The sequence below is a fragment of the Cololabis saira genome, chromosome 14 (assembly GCF_033807715.1).
Source record: "Cololabis saira isolate AMF1-May2022 chromosome 14, fColSai1.1, whole genome shotgun sequence".
Classification (NCBI taxonomy): domain Eukaryota; kingdom Metazoa; phylum Chordata; class Actinopteri; order Beloniformes; family Belonidae; genus Cololabis; species Cololabis saira.
Window position 1 is genome coordinate 23,653,066 of NC_084600.1, and position 21,387 is coordinate 23,674,452.

Sequence of the window (21,387 nt, forward strand, 5' to 3'; positions counted from 1 at the left end):
CTTTGATTGACATACATTAGGCTTGCAGTTTATGTAAAAAAGAGGCTGTTTGATAGGTCACGCGACTGATACTTGTTTTGTATAGTACAGTATATTAGATCTGCCTTGCTTGGTTCTTCAAACTGCAGGGTCGAGGGTCATATTTCCTGAAATGTGCATGCATTAATCTTGCATTAATATAATTGTGGCTTTAAACACAATTTGGGTCAACTTTGAGAGCCCCGAGATTCAATACCTTGACATCGGGCTAAAGGTATGTGAAGTGGACTACATGAAAAGATATTGCTATTGAGGGATCTCTCATATCAGCTAAAACTAATGTTCATGACTCTACCGTCAAACACCAAACAACAGTGTTGTACACGGAGAAGCTGCGAGGAGGCCACTGCTCTCTAGTTTATGAAAAATCAAAAATCTTTGGAGAAAGGACAATACCGCATTAGTATAAACGTTTTTGTCTCCTATATTTTATGTAGTTCCATAAACTTGCCCAAATGAACCAGACCCTTCTCTTTTATTCCATCCCCAAAAATAATCCCTGGGTTGAAATACAGTCATTTGCATTTCTAAATCTCTGTAATTACCTGTGTGTGATGAAGTATGTCAAATTTCCACGTTGGCGTCTGTAAATCCTTTCTTGCCCTCATTTACCAGGTCAGGTTTCTCTGTTCGAGTGTGCCACACTAATACCTGCAGGTTAGGGGAAAGCATTGATGAGTGGAAACATCAACATCATGAAATAAACTTACCAATACCAGTTAGAGTTTAAAGAGTACAGAGAACATTTCAATTAGACGTGATTATAAATAGATAGCTGTGAACTGGAAAAATAAATGTTATCAAAAAGATAGTGCTCAAGACTCAGTTACAAGTCATCTGCTCAATAGGTGCTGATGCACAACATTTTTAAAGATGAAAAGAGCCTCCTTATCTCACCTTTGTGCAGTTAAAAGCTTTAGGCTCTAAGTCCTCCAGAGTGACCAGTTCCTTTAGTAAGCTGCTCTCCTGATATCCTCCCTTTACTCCTTGCAACTTGAAAAAAGCCTGAGGTTTGGACAGAATGAGTCTCAGGTTCACTGCAAACCCGGCCATGTCAATAGCAAAGGGCCGGTGAGGGTCGAACACAGTTTTCCAGCCATACACCTTGCCTAAGGCGTTCACTTTGGGTGTCTCGTATCGCAGTCCACCCACAAACGCCACCGGCCACACTGACACCTTTTTAGTGGAGCGCATCTGTTAGTTGAAAGCACAAAGATACAAATCCTTTATGTGTGCCATTTTAGGTTCCACATCCCACAAACTACAGACACAACTGAGAAATACAGAAAGCTAAGAAAAAAAACGTATCCCCCTCACCTCTTCAAACAGTTCCAGACTGTATGTATTGTCATCATCTGCAAAGTAAACAACCCCAGCAGGGCTGTTATTTATGCTGAAGGTCTGTCGTAGCCAATGCAGCGCCAGATTTCTCTGTAAGGTGCCCCGGGGTACTTTGGGTTTCTTAGTGTCACCATGTACTTTGTACTTCAAAGGCGTCTCCACATTGAGGTGGGTGTAGTTGAGACCCGAGTCTTGGAGGACACGGCTCACCAGATCAGATTTTCTGTTGGAGTCCTCCACCACGATCCAGAGCAGGTTTGACACATGGAGCAAAGTGTTGGCCAGGCGTGTCAGCTCTGCCTTCTGCACTGGCCGACTGTAAGTAGGAGTGATGAAGTGAATAGTGGGGAGCATGCCGGACCAGGGCGGAGGCCGGCTGTAGACATATTCAGTGCGTACTACCTCCACAATGCTCCGGGATCCAAGTGTGTAGGATTCAGAGCGACTGACATGCGTGTCATCTAGCCGAGAGAGAAAATAGTTGCAGTGAGTTTCTGTGTGTTTGCATGACACATTGCTTCTTTTTATTCACACTTTCATTCTTCTTAGTAATTCATTGTACCCCATGTGGCATTTTAAGCTCTAGAAGTAACACAAGGGCCTTTATTGTACTCAGCTATGACACAAATTCAAAAGCATTCAGTATGGGTCGACACCCAAACAGAGACTTTATTTTACCCTTTTGGGAAACAAGCAAAGAAGTGACGTTTCTCTGGTGCCAAACACTGATGAGCAGTGTCCAAGGCAACACAATCAATATGATGGCGATGAGATCTCGTCTCTTCGGCATCTCCAGGTTCAGCCCTGAGTCATGTCATCGCCTGCAAGATAGAAAACACGAAATGAGGCTGTACTTCAGATTTTGCATCGCAAAAAGGGTGATTTTGGTAATATGGTCATTTTAATACTACTGAACTTTATTTCAGTGTGTCATTAAGCTTTCTGCACATACAGTATTGTTGGGTTTAAGGTCAGGGCCTGTCGGGTAACAGCGCCACCTGTAGGCAGAGTGGGGAAATGCCTCACCTCCCTGCTGAGGAGAGGAAAATCCCCTGCTGATTAGGTGACTGGGAACACCTGCCTTCGGTGCTCCAGCAGAATCACTCCAGACAAGAGAGGAGAAGCATGTGTTCAGCTTGGGTCAAACCTTGGAGAAGCTACTGGTATGATTGTTTGCACTTTAAAATCATTTATGTTAAAGTTACAAGGACTTTGAATATTAAGTTAATTAAAATATTGAAAAAGTAGATACTACATGTTTGTTTAAAAGTGATGTTAATACATTTCTGTTTTCTGTTCGAAGGTTTTCAACCTGAAACCTGATGAGATTCCTCCAATGAAAAAATAAATAAAAATTGGAGAAAGGAAGGAAAGAGTTGTCCCGTTGCTTCCTTCATGGTTTACCAGGCCTTTGTCAAGTTTGGGCAGTAGCTGAATACTGAAAAACTAAATAACTTGTCAGTTGAAAACCAATGCATGACAGTGAAGACGAAGAAGGATTAAAGGCCTGATAAAAGTCAAAAAGGAAGCTGTCGAAGCAGAAGGGAAAACTGGACTTGATTATAAATTGTAAAATCCTCACAAAATGGCGGAGGAAGCTTTTGGAAAGACAGTGAGCCAACTGAAGAAAGAAAGGACTTTGGCTAAAAGTGCTTTCACCAGAGCAGCTAATTTCCTCACAAGAGGAGCACAAGACATGGCTAAAAGTGAACTACAACAGGAGTTTAGAAAGCTCACCTGTGAAGCAAGAAAACTCTGTGAAGCAAGTGATGACTACAAAGCTGGTTTACTAGCAGACCTTGAAGCTGAAGATGAAGAAGCAGATCTTAGCAAGCAGCAGGAGGCTGACCTGGAGAAAACAATTAATGACTGTCAGTCAAAATTGGATGAAGTCAGGGAGCTGGTTCGAGTCAGACTATGGTCAAGCTATGGACAGGATGAAGTGGAGACTGCAATCCAGGAAGCAGAGAAAGCTTGTGAGGATGCTGCTGCAATGCCAGTTAGTGCTGTAAATCAAGATGGCTATGAAGTACAGATGACCTTCATGAAACAGCTGGTCCGAGAAGCTACAAAGAGCCTAGAAGCTTGGGAGATGTGGATTCAAGTGGAGGAAAAAGCTGATCTGGAAGGCAGAGTGAAGGCCCTTAAACTAATGAGTAATAAGCTTGAAACGAAAAGAGCAAACTTTGCCATAGCACAAAGCGTTGCAAAGGAGGAGAAAGATGCAGCAGTCCCAGTGTCAGCAGCAGCTAGCATAGCAACCACACCAGCTGCACACGCCGCACCCATTGTGAGAATAAAGCCAACTAGTCTGCCCAGGTTTTATGGTTGCAAAAGAGAGTTTCACCGATGGAAAAAGGATTGGGAGAGCCTACAAAAGCAGGGGGAACCCACCGGCTCAGTGGAAGTGAAAAAAATGCAACTGTTGGACAGTGTTGATGAAAAAATCTCTAGAGACCTCCGTCTGTCATCATATAACAGTGCTCAAGACATGTTCAGAGTATTGGAGAACCGATTTGGAAATAAGTCCACAATCACTGTGGAGATAATCGAAGAACTCGATAAGATCCCCGCCTTAAAAGCACATCAGCCAAGAAAGGTCATTGATTTGATCCAAACTGTTGAAAAAGCCCTGGCTGACCTTACAGAGCTTGGAAACACGGGTGCCATCAAGAACCCTCTGGTAATTAAGTCCATCGAAAGCAAGCTACCAGATGTTGTGAAGAAAGACTGGCTCGTGTTCATGGTGAATCCCGCAAACAATGTCACTCCTGACAACCACTTCGATAGTCTCCTCAAGTTCCTGAAAACTCAAGAGGAAATTCTGGAGAAATTGGAGCAGCTCGGAGTAACTGAGAAGCCAGAGAGGCAAGAGAGGAAGTTCGAAAGGAAATTTGCTTCCACACGTTCTGCAAGACAAGAAGTAGGATGTGTTGTCTGTGGAGATGTAAGGCACGGAGAGAAAGTTTTCTTCTGTAAGCGGTTCAAGGAATTGAAGCTGGCTGGGAAACTGAATGCTGTAAAGAAGCTGGGAGCATGTAAAAGGTGCTTAGAATGTCAGAAAGAAGAGGATGAATGTACAAGCACCTACCTGTGCAGAAACAAAGACTGCAGAAAGGGGAGCTCATCAGACCACCATTTCTTTCTCTGTCCAAGAGGAGGATCCAGGAGGGGCGAGGAAGACAGAGGTGGGAAAGGCAGCAGGAAAAAGACTGAGCTTACAGAGGAACAGGAAAAATTCATGGCTGAACTCTCCCCTGAAATGGCAGAAAAGTGCAGACGGGCTTTTACCAACATGACTGCAATAACCAACCGTGCAGAGAAGGACCAGTTGGGACTAGTGAAGGCAAATGGATTAAAAGAGCTACCTGTTATCATGATGCTGCTAGAAGTCACTGCCAATGCAGGTCAGAAGATCGGAACCTTGATCGACTTAGCATCGGACACCAACTACATCACTCACAGAGCTGCTGAAAGACTTAAGCTGAGGAGTGAAGCGATTACCTTAGTTGTCCAGGGAGTTGGAGAAATGGCGATGAGAGTCAACACCAGGCGATATCTACTCCGAGTGAGAGTCAAGACACCCCGAGGGACGGAACAAGCTCATGAACTCGTCTGCTATGGTCTAAATGAAATAGCAAAAATCCACAGAGTCATCAAACCTGAACAGTTGAGGAAGTTCTTCCCAGAGACTGAGCTGGAGGATTTGAAGCGACCAGAGAGTATTGAACTACTTATCAGCCACCGCGAAGGCAGACTTGCCCCACAGAGAGTGAAGATCGTTGGGGACCTCGTCTTGTGGGACGGCCCACTGGGGAAAACTGTAGGAGGAGCTCATCCAGATCTCTTTGAGGAGGTTTACATGGCAGCACATCAATCTGAAACACACTTCGCTCGCTCAATGAGAACAGCTGCTGTGAGATATGAAGAGCTCATTGAGGCAGGAGGGAGGCAGGCTGACACCATGGTTGCTGGCAGAGAGTTCCTTGATTGGTGGAAATGGGACAGCATCGGAGCAGCCTGTGAACCGAAGTGTGGTGGATGTCGCTGTGATAGCTGTCAACCAGGTGGAAAGGAGATGACACTGAATGAGGAGAAGGAACTTGAAATTATAAGACAAGGCCTCACCTATGTAAGAGCGGATGACCACAGTAATGCCCCACACTGGGACACAAAGTATCCCTGGACTGAAGACCCAATTTCTCTTCCCAACAACAGGAGTGGAGTGGTGGCTACCTTTCTGAAGACAGAAAAACAGCTCAGGAAGGACACCGAGTGGCAGGCTGCCTACACAGCCCAAATACACGAAATGGTGACAAGAGGAGCAGCAAAGAAACTCACGAAAGAGAGTATTGACTGTTGGAGAGGACCGTTGTGGTATGTGAGCCACTTAGCAGCACCAAATCCCCACTCTTTGACGACACCAATACGCATTGTATGGAACAGCAGCCAAAAATTCAAGGGGCTGAGTATGAATGATCTCCTTCTAAGAGGACCCGACGTTCTTAATCCAATCCAGGCAGTCTTACTCAGGTTCAGAAGAGGAGTTTTTGCAGCTCTGGGGGACATCAAGAAGATGTATAACTCTGTGTGGCTGGAGGACCGGGAGATGCACCTCCACAGGTTCCTCTGGAGAGATACTCAGGATGAGGAGATCGGAGAGTATGCAATCACCAGAGTCAACATGGGTGATCGACCAGCAGGATGCATAGCACAGCTGGCTATGCGGGAGACGGCAAGGCTGCCAATGTTTACTCACCAAGAGGAGGAGCGTAGAGTCCTAGAGGAGGACAGCTATGTTGATGATATCCTGACATCCCACAGTGACTCAAACAGGCTGGAAAAGACCGTCAAGGGCGTAGAGGAAATTCTGAAAGCTGGTGGATTCTTCCTGAAGCCGTGGGTCCGGTCAGGGCAAAGTGGGAGGCAGACAAACCCGGAGGCAGGAAAACCTGGATCGGGAACATCAGCAGGAAAGGATGGAGTCATGATACTTCCAAATCAAAGGAGGGAAGGTGAAAACAGAGCCCTAGGGATTGGATACCTGGTCCAGGAGGACAAGCTTTACATCATAACTTCAATCAACTTCTCAAGAAGAAGAAAGAAAATAAGAACTGGACAAGACCTTCTTGAAGGGGAAGTGAAAGTAAAGACTCCTGACCCACTAACCAGAAGAGAGCTATTGAGCCAAGTAGCTGGACTCTATGACCCAATCGGGCTAGTCTCACCTACCAAGCAGAAAGGAGCCATACTTGTCAGGAAAGCATTCCAAGAGGCTGGAGGTGGAAGTCTGACCCGAGACACTTGGGACAAGCCACTTTCTGGAGACCTCAGAAAAGAAGCCATCAAACTGTTTGAGGAGTATGTGCGTCTTGGCCAGATCACTTTCCACAGAAGTCTCACACCAGCAGGCTGGGTTGGAAAACCTTGGGGAGTAACATTCTCGGATGGAAGTGACAAGAGCTTCGGAGCTGTGGTGTACCTCAGATGGGAGACAGAGCAAGGCATCCAGGTCAGATTGGTTGGATCCAAAGCAAAGCTCACACCACTGGACCAAAAAGGGGAACCAGTCAAGGCAGAGATTTGTGGTGCAGTCTTTGCAACCCGGCTCAGAAGATACTTTGAAAAGCACAGCCGAATGGAAGTAGAACGATGGTTCCACCTGCTAGACAGCCAAACTGTGCTGGGAGCCATTCACCGAGACAGTTATGGATACCAGACCTTCTTTGGAAACAGGGTTGGTGAAATCCAGAAAGCCGGATCGCTTGAGGACTGGTGGTGGATCCCAGGGGACGTGAATATTGCTGACATTATGACCAGAGGAGCAACTCCTGAGGTTCTCCATGAGGATTCAGAATGGCAAAATGGACCATGGTTCCTGAGGCAGCCAGTGGAGGTGTGGCCAAAGAAGTCAGCTAAAGAAGTTGCAGCAAACGCCAAGGAGGGCATAGACCGACTCCAAAGGAAGGCTTTCTCAGCAGTAATGACCAGGGCTCAAGCAAGGAGAAACCAGAATGTTGCACCACAAACTACTGACTGCAATAAACCTGTGACTCCTCCAATGACTCCTGATAATCGGAGAGAAGATCCAATCCGCAGACCTCCAGCAGGCTCTGCAATCAAACTGCTTATGGATGAAAGGAGGTTCAGCAGTTTAACCAAACTGATCAGAGTCATTGCCTGGCTGTGGAGAGCTGCAACAAGGTGGAAGATGAAAGGCTCAGCTGTCAGTCAGCCAAAGTGGGAGGTAATAACCCCAAAGGAGGATGCTAAGGCCAAACAAGCTGTACTGTCTGCTGGGGAGTGTGAAGACGCATTTCGAGACCTTTGCCTTGCGGCCCAGGATGGGGTCACCTTTCATGACACTACCCTCAACAGACTGGCTGTATACAGACACAAAGAATCAGGATTGCTGCTATGTGGAGGAAGAATACAGATCTTCAATGAAGAGGAAACCGCAGTACCAATCCTACCATATGAGGCTTGGATATCAACACTTCTGTCTCAGGAAGCCCACAAAGTGAACCATGAGGAGGTAGCAGGAACACTCCTACGGATGAGGAAGAAAGCCTGGGTTGTAAGAGGCCGAAGATTGGCTAAGAAAGTTGGTGACAGCTGTGTGATATGCAGAAAAGCCAGGGCAAGGAAGTGCCAGCAGATCATGGGCGACCTTCCAATGGAGCGGACGCAGCCAGCCAGACCATTTGAGTTCACAACAGTAGATCTATTCGGACCGTATGAAGTGAAGGACGCGGTGAAAAAGAGAGTGAAGCTCAAGGTCTGGGGTGTTGTCTTCTGCTGTATGGCGTCGAGGGCTATACACACAGATGTCGTTAGTGACCAATCAACCGAAGGGTTTTTACTTGTTTACTTAAGATTCACAGCATTGAGAGGGCATCCAAGAAAGCTGTGGTCAGACCCTGGGACGAACTTTGTGGGAGCCAAGCCTGCCCTAAAAGAACTTTACCTCTTTCTGCAGCAGTTGGAAAAGGCAGAACTAGAGAATGAGGCTTCCAAACATGGAACAGACTGGAGCTGGAAGATCCACCCAGCAGACTCGCCTCACAGGAATGGAGCTGCTGAAGCAGCCGTTAAGCTCGTGAAAAGAGCCCTGCATAACCTGGGAGGAGATGGAATCTTTACGTGGGGGGAGTTTCAGACATTCCTTCACATGGCAGCCAACCTGGCTAATGAGAGGCCGATAGATGCCCGGACTCAGAGTCGAGAGGACTGCATAGACTACATCAGCCCAAACTCTCTACTGCTAGGTAGAGCTGGACCTAAGGGGGACCCAGGAAGCTTTGACTTTGAAAGCTACTCTTACAAGAGGCTAAGAGTGATCCAAGCAGAAGTTAACAAATTCTGGAAAAAGTGGAGTCAGTTGGCTGGCCCCAACCTGTTTGTCAGGAGTAAATGGCATACAAGAGAGCGCAATGTTGCCATTGGAGACATCGTCTGGGTAGCGGACCAGAACGCCTTGAGGGGCCAGTATAGGATGGCCAGAGTTGTCGGTGTCAACACCGACAGGAAAGGAGTCGTGAGGGATGTGTACGTTCGAACCTTCCCAAGCTACCCAGTCTCCTCTGGGAAACCTATCAAAGGGGTTGGCAAAGCAAAGACGGAACATTCAACCCAACTCCCTGCTACAGTTCTTCACAGAGATGTCAGGCGGATAGTCGTCTTGCTTCCAATGGAAGAGCAGGGTAACACAGGAGATACAGGTGATGAAGAGGATGGACCAAAGGTTGGACAGGCCACCACTAAGTAGATGACTGTGACCTCCTTGGGTTCAGGAACCAGGAGCTCAAGTGGGAGGTGTTGGGTTTAAGGTCAGGGCCTGTCGGGTAACAGCGCCACCTGTAGGCAGAGTGGGGAAATGCCTCACCTCCCTGCTGAGGAGAGGAAAATCCCCTGCTGATTAGGTGACTGGGAACACCTGCCTTCGGTGCTCCAGCAGAATCACTCCAGACAAGAGAGGAGAAGCATGTGTTCAGCTTGGGTCAAACCTTGGAGAAGCTACTGGTATGATTGTTTGCACTTTAAAATCATTTATGTTAAAGTTACAAGGACTTTGAATATTAAGTTAATTAAAATATTGAAAAAGTAGATACTACATGTTTGTTTAAAAGTGATGTTAATACATTTCTGTTTTCTGTTCGAAGGTTTTCAACCTGAAACCTGATGAGATTCCTCCAATGAAAAAATAAATAAAAATTGGAGAAAGGAAGGAAAGAGTTGTCCCGTTGCTTCCTTCATGGTTTACCAGGCCTTTGTCAAGTTTGGGCAGTAGCTGAATACTGAAAAACTAAATAACTTGTCAAGTATAAAGTCTGCAGGATTTCACAGCCCACAGTCCACACCTGATGAAAATTCTGAAATTCTTCAATAAAAGTCTGATGAACCTATATACTAACTTATACTTATAGTTACTCTTTTAATTTTCTGAAGAATAGTAAAGAAAACACATGGTTTTCTGGGGGCTGGAAAGAGTATATAGAGCATAGTACTGATGATTAGGTAAGTTTTGGAGTTGTGAGTTATATATATATATATATATATATATATATATATATATATATATATATATATATATATATATATAATATATATATATATATATATATATATATATATATATATATATATATATATATATATATAATATATATATATATATATATATATATATATATATATATATATATAATATATATATATATATATTCCGTGTAGAGGACCAGGAGTGCCATGAAAATGGAACTAGGACATATTCATAATAATTTAATTATTGTGAAATACAAATATAATACTAAATTGGATTGCAAATTAGTTTAGAAATTACACTATTTATTAATATAATCATAAAGTGTTTTCTTATTGAACATTTCAATGGGTTTTTCATTAAAGGAATGGATTCATTTAATCTGAGGATCGGCCCGTTTTCCTTCGTATGGGGCGCAGCCACGCCCATCACTTGTCAATCAAAGTTAGCTTGGCTCCAAGCTCCTTCAGCCGAACCCACCCCAAAGATCTGTAGAGATGCCATCCGACTTTTACAGCGTGATATATCGTTTAACATGCAGACTCAATGGCAAAATCACAAATGACCTTTGTGTTTAGCCGATGCTGAGTTAATACAAGAAATAAAGGAACCACTGTTCAGAAACCAATGAGTCATGTGACTTAATGCTTAATAAGTTGTTTTTTACAGTCTTTGGTTTTGCAGGTTGCTTCAGATACGGCTAATTTTGGAAGCATTTACATTTACAGGACCATTCAGTTCAAGCTTGATAAAGTGGAGCTTTTAATTCCCCAGATGATTAACATTTGTAACATGTGTTCCACATGAACTTTAAATACAGAGACACCGAATACAGCAGCAAGTCGCCCTCTGAATCCCCCCACAAACAAGGATTTGAAAATAGAGCGGTAAAAAGAAAATGGAAACCAGAATCACCTTTTTAAATGCCTAAATATGAAGTGCATTCCGAAATGAATTTTCAAATTCAGCCATTTGTCTTTCTTTTTGAACATTTTCAAAAAGATTTCAAAATTACATTATTTAGTAATTCATTTTTTATTTATGACCAAGTTGCTTTTATGAAAAAGCTACTTGAAATATTCCTTGAGAAAACAATTACAATTTTTATTAATACTTAATTACTAATGGATTTATGAACTAATTTGAAAATCCAGTTTAGTAATATATATTTCTATTTCCTAGTAATGAATAATCAGGAAAATTATGTTTAGGGTTATTTTATCACACCCAAAAATTCTACAAATGACGATCTGGTTCCCTGAGAGTCTCTACATGTGATGGCCCATCTTTACATTACATTTTGAAGTCCATGGTAGCACTCAAATAGTGTAGCTGCAAGGCATGACAGAAATATAGGTCCGACTCTGCTCCAAGCTTTCTGTTTTTTCTTTTTGAATTTTAGCATTCAAAACATGCAGGTATAATACACAGGACAGATAACACATTTGTTCTTTGCTCAGCTATATTACAATGATCACAAATGTGCTTTAGGAGACCAAAAAACAGAACAGTAGTTCTTTATGACATTTAATAATAAAACAATATTTATTATCATATTGAATCCAATCCATGACATTGCTGTACATTAATCTCCCACTGCAAACAACAGTTTTAATTTCAGATGATACTACAGTACATGTGAGTTGTACAACATCTATGGTACAGAAGCCAATACAGATGAATCAAAAAAGTGTCTTTCTGATTAGAGAAAGAAGGATTTAGAAAGATAAATTAATTTCTTCGTATTGAAATCGTATTTTCAGTTTATAATCCTGTTCTGGAATCCATCTCAGCTCAGATAACAGCAATGGGATGTTTTTAGTAAACTTCTTAAACATTTTATGCACACAATCATTTGACATCATGGTTTGCTTTTTTATATCATAGGATATTTTAGAATGCAACTGTTCATTAATTGGTCTCAAAATGAAAACTAAAGCCCTCCTTGCTGCTCCTGGGCATATGAACATTACATTTAATTTATTTAGTGGGCTATTATAATAGGCTCAGAGCAATTACAGCTCATCTAAATGTTTCATTATCTTACCTCTGACGGTGTACAGCGACCTCCTGGTTATTATTTAAGCATTTATTTTCTGAGATACAATGTTTAGAGATGGGTGCCGAAGGTGAGTCGAGAGGCTCTTTAATTATAAGTTGGCAGTTCAAACCACAGCTTCTCTTGTCTGCAGTTTCTGAGCAAGTTAATGAACCCATGCCCCGATGGCTTGGCCAGCTCCCAGTGTGTGTGTGTGTGTGTGTGTGTGTGTGTGTGTGTGTGTGTGTGTGTGTGTGTGTGTGTGTGTGCCTCGATTTATAGCTGACACACATTGTTGTCCCAATGCCGATCCATGATTGCCGTGTTTTATATAGACTGAACATGTCAGGGACTGAAATCCAAGTAAAGGCATTACGTGAGAAGAGTCTCTACAGTTATACAGAAATAAAATGTGCTTGACAACCGTGCATGTCTCAGGCAAGCCCTCATGGAAAAAATAGATAATAAATACCACTTTTTCATTAAACTGTTTTGTCTTGTAGAAACACACACTCCCTCTCTTTCTTTCTCACACACACTGATCATGGAGATACGAAAACTAATGGATGGGTGGAAGTTGGGAAATCTGATATTGGATTGGTTGTTAAATTAATCATCACTATGCAGCACGAGTATTTACCATTTCATAAAACAAGTTTAAAAACATAGGCAAAGCCCATAAAAACAACGGCCTTAAAATACAGAGGAGCAGACCGACACAAAGCCAGGGGTTAGAGGGCAGATATGTTCATCCATCCATCCATCCATCCATCCATCCATCCATCCATCCATCCATCCATCCATCCATCCATCCATCCATCCATCCATCCATCCATCCATCCATCCATCCATCCATCCATCCATCCATCCACTGACTGCAGCTTACCCAGACATCTTTCTGCCCTGCCACCTCCTCCGGCTCCCCTGGAAGAGGGAATTCCATGTGAACAGAGATATGGAGAGGAGGGGCTGATACCCCCCCATAAATAAATGTAAAACATTTTTAAAATCCCTTAATGAATAAATATAATACGGAAACTTTAAGGGCGAGTCCTTTTGAAATACCTTTCAGCCTGATTCCATACAGTGCTGCTATTTTTTAATGGGAGAGTTTTAGCCCAGAGGTAAGAATGTATTTCCCAAGTTTACGCAGTAAATAATATCACTTTCCACCTAATTAGGGGCCGAGCACTGACAGTGCGAGGCCCTATTGTATCTGTAGGAATTTTTTTCGTTTTTCTTGTTTTGTTATCCTCGTTTTTCTTCCGACAAAATGAGGGCCTTTTTGCCCCCCTAAACGGGCCCCAAAAGTCACCAAAATTTGCACGCAAGCCAGGCCTGGCGAAAAATTTGCATTAAAAAAAAGTTTGCATCAATGGGCGTGGCCTAATGGCTCAACAGCGCCCCCTAGAAAACTTTGTGCCTCAAGCCCCACGATACGGTTTGACGTACATGCACGAAAATCGGTACACACCTGTATCATGTCGCAACTTAAAGAAAAGTCTCTTGGGGCCATGGCCAAAACCGAACAGGAAGTCGGCCATTTTGAACGTTTTGAATTAATCGTGTAATTTTGGCGCAATTTATGCCATTTCTTCAGCAGTTAATGCGGCCCGAACCGTAACGTGAACCCAGGTGTGTTATACATCAAAATGTGCGTCTCCATCCTGTGACGACGCGCATTACTTTTCTCAGTCAAAAGTCTTACCGTGGTGACGATAGACGCCAAAAAATGCGCCCCCCCTTCATCTGGTTGGTCCATATTTGATAGTTCCTACTTTCTGCCATAACTTTTGAATGGTTTGACATTAAGACTCGTGGGTGGTGTCATCTGACTCGGTTTTGAGTACTTGACCTTCATTGGCATGAATTTGCCCCGCGCCTTTATCTGATTGGTCGATATCTGATAGTTCCTACTTTCTGCCATAACTTTTGAATGGTTTGATATAGAGAGTCGTGGCTGGTGTCATCTGCTAAATGTCCAGGCCTGAAGAATCTACATGCAAGTCAGACAAGCGCTTCGACTGCAGCCTGAACGTGCACAAGGGTGCGAGGGCCGTTCATCGCTGCTTGCAGCTTTAATTTTGAAATACAATGTTAAGTCAAGCATAACATTAAAAACAATCAGGTGTGAGAGAGGGATACTTACAGAGCTGAATGAGCATCCAGCAGCTCTAATCCTGTTATATTAGTGCTCATACTGCTCACCCTGATATTGGGTCTTTGAGCAGAGTAGCTATGATTAACAGATAGTTCCCTTTCTAGGGAAGGAAAGTGTGATTTGTGAGAAAAGGGAACAGCTGAGATGGGGCGACAACTAGCGGATTTCATTCACAGCATCCAGTGAGTACAAACCAATCTCGGGTAGGGTCGCATCCTCAGTGCCAGCCCCAGTCGAGACAGAGGTCATCTCTTTGGAAGAATGCTGCTTCTCTTTGCAAAAACAAAGGCTGGGTTTGTCACGGCTGGGGGATGGGGCAGAGGGACAGTCATGGCCAGAGGACTTGGAACAATAGAATAGATCGCATAAGATTGTCACGGCCTCATAAATGGAGTTTTCCTTTGGAACGAAGATGGATTTGAAAAAATTAGAGAGCCCCATATTACATTAGGGTTTGGTTTTTTTTCAAGACCATATTGCCTACAAAGAGAGTTAAGACATAATCATTAACCCTACTTTTCCGACATCTCAGAAGAACTTATTGCTAACATTCATACAATCAAAGCAATAAAATGGGATAAAAAGTAAAAGAATAAAATAAACAATAGAAGGATAAAATTAAGTAACATGCTCTGTCTTTCTAGGTGTCAAAAGACAAGGTGAAGAGGCGAGTTTTGACGAGGAATTTAAAAACAACATTCGGAACGGTCTGGAGATGGGAGATGGAGGAGGCATTGCAATAATCGCTGTCTAAGAATGGAGCCAAGCAGGAGCAAATACAAACCCCTTTTACATTGGCGGAAATCCCATGTTTAACGCACGGATTTAGATGTTGTGTATCCTTTTTACATTGAGCTGGAGGGTCGTCTTACCACAGGTCAAGTCTAATGTAAACAGAACTAACGGGTGGTGGAGGGTCATTGGAGGGATTTGTTGATCGTACAGCAGTTTAAAAAAAAAAATATATATATTTTTTTATAAAATATGGAAACAGCCAATGAGAGTAACAATAGCATCAGGTGGTCACAGGTAGAATCTATATTTGCAAGACGAAGAGATCTGCAAGCTACTCAGCCAAGGACGCCATAAACCAGCATATGTCTAGAAACACACATTTTTTTGAACAAGTGGGCTGGCCACAAAAATGACAAACCAAGGCTTGCAAGAACCAGAACCCGACCAAAAAACGCTCATGCCGATATTCATCCATCCTCGTTTTGAAAATGACACCTCTCTAACGGCGTATAAATCTTGCTGATGTAGGGACAATACGTCATTCCACATCCCCACACAGGTTATGCCAGTGATTCTTAAACATAGGGCCACCTAGTGGGCCGCAAAAAAAATCTGTTTTGTACGTTTGGGCCGCGTGGGCCGCGGGACTGCATAGCAACTCCCGACCAAATGAGGAGAAGACACTCAGCTAGCTGGACGTGTAATAGTAAGAGAAATTGTGTGTATTTACAGAGTAAATCCTTCATTTTGAGTAGGTTTAGATCCGCCTGATTCCGCCAGGATCAGGGATCGATTACTTGGGTCTGCGCCCAGAGCGAGCGAGCGCGGCGTGATCATTTATCCCGACGCGTCCCCGCGGCCGGGGAGGTCGGTGCCGCTCGGTCAGCGGGCTCCGTCGTTACTGCTGAAGGATTGTACATGTAGATGCGTGGGCTGTCGTGTCCGCTGGACTGGACTTTTCGGGCATTGGAAATTGACTCTGCTGCAGCGCGGCCTGAGAGCAGCGGCTGAGGCTGAGGCTCCTGCCCGTCGCAGCGCTGAGCAGTTCTCCCAGTCTCATTGATCAGGCTCGGATGAAACCCGACACGCTGCGTCCTGACAACTGATTAATGTAATAACTTAAATAAAGTACAATCAAACTAAGTTTTGTTCCCGCTCTTTTTTTAAATATGCATACTTGTATGCTTGTGTGTGTGTTGTTGTAAGGTGGCGCTCCGTGTGTGTAGACGGCGCCTTTCCACACGGCGCGCCGTGTGTGTGTGTGTTTTTAAATACAGAAATGACACAAAACTGAGGGTGCTCCTTTCCACACGGCGCGCCGAATGGTCGTCAAAATACGGTAATTAGCTTGGCTCTATAGATGAGAAGCGTAACAGGTGGAAAGGGAAGTTCAACCCGGAATGGACAGATTCATCCTGTTCAGTCTTCTCACTGGGACAAAACCAGTGTCTCATACGTTCAGAGACCGTGGCGTTCAAAGTGCGAAAGTGAAACGCCACTGAAACAAAACACAAAGTTTTTCATCAAACATATCCACTCAAGTCTGAACTGAAGTCACAGAAAAATAAACTGACCATCTTAAAACATCCTGCCCATATTTGGGTCCAGATACAGCTGTGAAGCAGCTTTCTCCACAATTAACAGAATTAAAACTAAATATAATTCCAGGCTCACCAATGAGCACCTTCACATGTGCATGAGATCCTGACACCATCCAGCCCAGATTTAAATTCTGGCAGGAAAAATGGGAGTTCAGTTCTCTCACTGAACGACAGAAAGTGGGGGCATAAGATTATAAGAGGGGAAGAAAGAAAAACTGCAAAACTGTTCAATTGTTAAGATGTGTTTATATTAATTTATTATAAAAATGTGTTGAGACAATTAACAAAGAAAAGGGGAAATTCAAACTGTTGGTAGAGAAATAAAATAAGATAGCATTTGAAAAATAAAATAAAATCTATTCTATTTTTAAGAGAAAAAAATATGTGTATTTCAAGTAACACATGTTAAGTAGCAAATATGTACTTTTTTTAATATAACAGTCAGATGCAGATGTTGATACAACTATGAGGCTACTTGAATATATACACACACACACACACACACACACACACACACATATATATATATATATATATATATATATATATATATATATATATATATATATATATATATATATATATATATATACATACACACATATATATGTATATATATATATATAATATACATATAATTAAAGTTTTAGTTGAATACCCCTGCTATACAGTGTTAATATTTAACGGGCCCGGGCCACTCTGTACTGAAAAAATTGGGCCCCAAGGTCCGAAAGGTTAAGAACCCCTGGGTTATGCTATGTTTCGCAGATAACGCCTCCCAAACTCTTTTCAACTTGCCTTCAGCCCTGAGGTGACAAACAACATGCTGCGTTCTTCACACAGCGATAATAGCGGGATCCAATGTAAAAACACCTACAGAACGAACAAGAGAGGGCCCAGGACTGAGCCCTGCAGTACCCCATACAAGAGAGGAGCAGAGGAGAACACAGAGTCGCCAAGGCTGACACAAAAAGGTCGGTCTGCTAAGTACGAACTGAGCCATTCCAGGGCTACACCCCTGATGCTCATCCACTGGTCCAGGCGAGGGATAAAGGGTTCATGGTCCACTGTGTCGAATGCAGCAGTTAAGTCTAAAAGCACAATAACACAGTCACCGGAGTCTGTGGCTAAAAAGATATCATTAAAAACTCTTAAAAGAGCTGATTCAGTGCTGTGCATACAGTAGAATTAAAACCGGATTGGAAAACCTCAAGAATATTAGTCTTTCAGAAAGGCCATTAATTGACTGCAAACTATCTTCTTGAGGATTTTTGAAATTATAGGCAGTTTAGAGGTCGAAGTTGGCAAGAGGTGCAGCATCTAGCCCAGGTTTTTTAATCAGGGGTTGTTTAAAATATATTGCTTGTAGTGAGAAGATGAGATAAATAACTACAATTTCATGTATGTGACAGATTACACCAGATGCAAGTAAATGTCTGTAGAAATGTCATTGCAGAGATGGCTTCATGTGGCAGGTCAATCCCAAATGTGAGATGTGTTCAAGCAGTATCGATCAGATGAGCCTGTAAGTAAATGCTTTTTATGTCCACTTCAAGGCTTCAAGTAACAGGAATAAGCTGTCTTATTGTAGAAAACCTGCCATTACTGACAGTTGCTTTTACAGAAAATCAGATACTTTAATTTCAGTTTGAAATTAACTGCTGTGAATATCGAATTCAACTGACAAAGTCTGCAGACGGGGATTTTTTCTGGGTGTACCACCTTCACTGTTCTGTTATGCTTTATCATGTAGGACAATAATGCTGGTTTGGCAGGGGTCTGCTCCATGCGTATTAATCTGCTTATGAAACATTCCCTCTGCCTCTAGTGACATTTTGCCTCAGATCTCAACAAGCTTTCAAGTGGGATAAATCAATCACCATTAATGGTTCAATGATATTCTGTTGAATATCCATTTGAACTACTGCTACTGATAATTTTGCAAATAAGGATTCCGTATAGATTATACACACTGATGTAGGATACAAAAAAAAAATTGTGGAGTAATTGATGAGTATTAAAGGCAGTCTTAAGTCTTGCTAAAATATTTCAACAAGTACCACTGGTGAGCAGTTTGTTCATGAATAGACCTGTAACTGATGTGCATACCTGGTAGTCTAGTGAACAAATTTACTGTACTGAACCATATCTTAAGAAAAACAAAGATTGATCAGTACAGTATCTTCCATTCAGGAAGGATTTTAGGTCACACAAATAAAACATTTTGTGGTGAGGTTTAAATGGAGACATCATGAAAACCAAACAAAAACTATCAAACATATTTTTGGACATTGAAGCATATGTTTTAGTATCTTAACAATGTTGAGACAACACAATCTTGTGTCTCTGGTCATGTGAACAACAGGTCTCAATGTCAGTCTCTAAAAACTTTAGGAACGGCGTGAATGTAAAGCCCAGGGTCTAATGGACTGAAACGCAACAGAGCAATTTTGACATGATTTTGAGTCGTCTTTGAGCTGTCCATTTGTGGTACAGTTTTTTAACATCCAGGTCCAGTGTAGACTTTGTGACAAACTTGTTCCTAAAAACAAACTGTCTGTGAACAAGCTAAAGATTAGAAAAATATAAGAATATAAGAAACAGTCATGGTTGTCGCTGTCAGCTTTGTTTGGTGCTGTTTTTTTTAATATATAAATATAGTTTGAGCTACAAGACTGGGTCCTATATTCTCTTGAACGTATTAGTTTTTTTCAAAGATTTTGTCATTTGTATTGTGTCATTGGTGCCTAGATTTTTGCTGGGAGTTCTTAAACCTTCTGAACATCCTGTAAGCTTCTGTACTGTTTCTCTGGTTGACAAAAACATTCCACTGAAATGCCACAAAAATCTCAAAGAGATGTGTAATCTTGTGATAAAAGGCCATATTGTCTCTTGTTTCCCTTAAGAAGTCAAGGCCTCACAACTGTTTCCAACAGTTAAAAAGAAAAAACATTTCTATAGAGGTAGATAGACCTGTGTTGGAAGACGCTAACAAATCTTGCACCTAAATTGCCGTACTCATGTATTTTCATGTGCATAGTTTTTAATTTATTTTATCTTTTATGTTTATGCTTGAAATTAATCTGGTTCTGAAAAGTTACTTCAATTATTTTAACATAAAAGGGAAACATTTCCTCACCTATAAAGTTAAAAAAAACAAACATAAAAAGGTCCCTTAAGTATGCATACTCTAATCTTTCTTAGCAGCTGTCTTGACTTCAGAAGTTCTGTAATCATGTTCCCTTAACCCAAAGTTCAATATACACTACGATATATAGTAATTTTGATAAAGAAAATAATGACAAAACACTGCCTGTCCAATATCTTAATCCTTCACATTTGAATAGAAGAAAGGCGTTCTGACCTGGTATGCAGATTGGAGCAGCGGAGCATCAACATCTCTGCATGCCGCCTTCTCCTCCACTGTTCGTCCTTCTGTGCTCAAGTGACATAATTCAAAGGCTCTTTGCTGCCGTTTCTGCCATACATACACGCACACTGCATCCCTGAATGAATGAATGAATGGATAGGATTTACAGACACACACGCTGGGAATGCCCTAGCAGAGCTCATGTTGTGCTCCAGCACTGAGATATGGGAGTGGGCGGTTTGTTTAGTCTCTCCCCCCCTTAGTTCCACTCCTCCTTTGCTCCTCTTCTCACTGTCATTACTTTTCCCTTTCCTTTTTTTTAAGTTTTTTACTAGTTTTACTAGTCTTCCTTTGCCCTCCCTTGCAGTAAATCCTTTGCTTCCTTTCAGTTTGCAGTTATCATTGCTGCTACATAGATAATGATTCCAACATAAATGTGTGGGACAGAGCAGCAGAAACAACTTACAGAGATCTGTACACTATAAAGAGCTGATGCAGGTCCTTTCTGAGGGGAGGACCAACCTGCTCTTATCATTACAGTTCTTGGCTTGTAGACACCTCTCCAGCTGACACAGGAACACAAGCATGGGAGGGACATGACGCAACAAGGAGCTGCTGACGAGCACAAAATTGTCTTTCAGACAATTTTTTTTTGTCTGTGGAGGATTATCCCTTTGTGCAAGTTTTCCTTTTTTTGAGAGGTGGGATATGTAGTATAAATGCAAAGCTACTGAGGGTAATCCAGCATCTTGACTTCACCTTTACTAATAATGGATTGTGGTTGTGCATCATTTGACATCTAAACAACTGGAAATTGATACCAAAATGCAGGTTTCTTTGTGTAACTGTACAATTCCACAGCTGTGACCATATGAGTCAACTTTGAAAATGATCTTGACCTAAAAGTGAGACAACGATCAGTCCCACAGGTTTCTTTGTCACTTTGATACTACTTTTGACTACTTTAATAATAATGTACAAACAAGTGGCTGGAATAAAAGTGCAGTATGTAATTGTCTGTTTTTGCCTCCACAAGTAGCTTGCTATAGTTACATTCATGATCTCATAAATGGAAATGTTGATGTGGATTATTCTTTGTCTTTGTGAAGCAGGCTTCTTTATTGAGATGTCAATCAAGTCACAAAAGCAAAAGCAGTCAGAGAATTAGTGATCAAATTATTTCTTTTTCCCAGAATATTTAATGTTGACAAAATGAAAATTCTTATCATCCGTGACACTGTAAACATTATAACAACTTTAATTAGCACAGGAACAAGAGCAGGCAAGTTTCAGCCCTGTCCTTTTGTTAGATCTTTCAACCTGAGACCAGCGGCTGATTGACATTATATAATCAATTAGATGAATATGAAACTGTCCAGAAAAAAACACATACAAATACAGCACAACATACAAGACATTAGATAACACAATGTGTTGAAAGTCTAAAAAAGTACTGATGAAAGACTCACCAAAATTTTACTCAGAATTTGTAAATGCACGTAACTGCTGATCCATGATGGCAGTTAATTACAATTCGGCCTCTAAATATTCTGTTTATCA

At 42.1% G+C, this 21,387-nt stretch overlaps 1 protein-coding gene across 4 annotated transcripts in view; it reads right to left on the minus strand.

Annotated features, from left to right (window-relative positions):
* b3gat1b (beta-1,3-glucuronyltransferase 1 (glucuronosyltransferase P) b) overlaps nt 1–20,031 on the minus strand; it is a 30,915-nt gene extending 10,884 nt beyond the window's left edge. For all 4 annotated transcript variants that reach the window (XR_009784073.1, XR_009784074.1, XM_061740208.1 and 1 more), the window contains exons 1-5: nt 19,822–20,031; nt 2,059–2,201; nt 1,357–1,841; nt 937–1,233; nt 585–690 (exon numbers count right to left, since the gene is read on the minus strand). Coding sequence is in view for 2 of the 4 variants with exons in the window: in XM_061740208.1 (XP_061596192.1) it covers nt 604–690; nt 937–1,233; nt 1,357–1,841; nt 2,059–2,170 (981 nt within the window). In the remaining 2 variants the exon portion in view is untranslated. The remainder of the gene's footprint in view (nt 1–584; nt 691–936; nt 1,234–1,356; nt 1,842–2,058; nt 2,202–19,821) is intronic.
* Between the last annotated feature and the right edge of the window lie 1,356 nt (nt 20,032–21,387).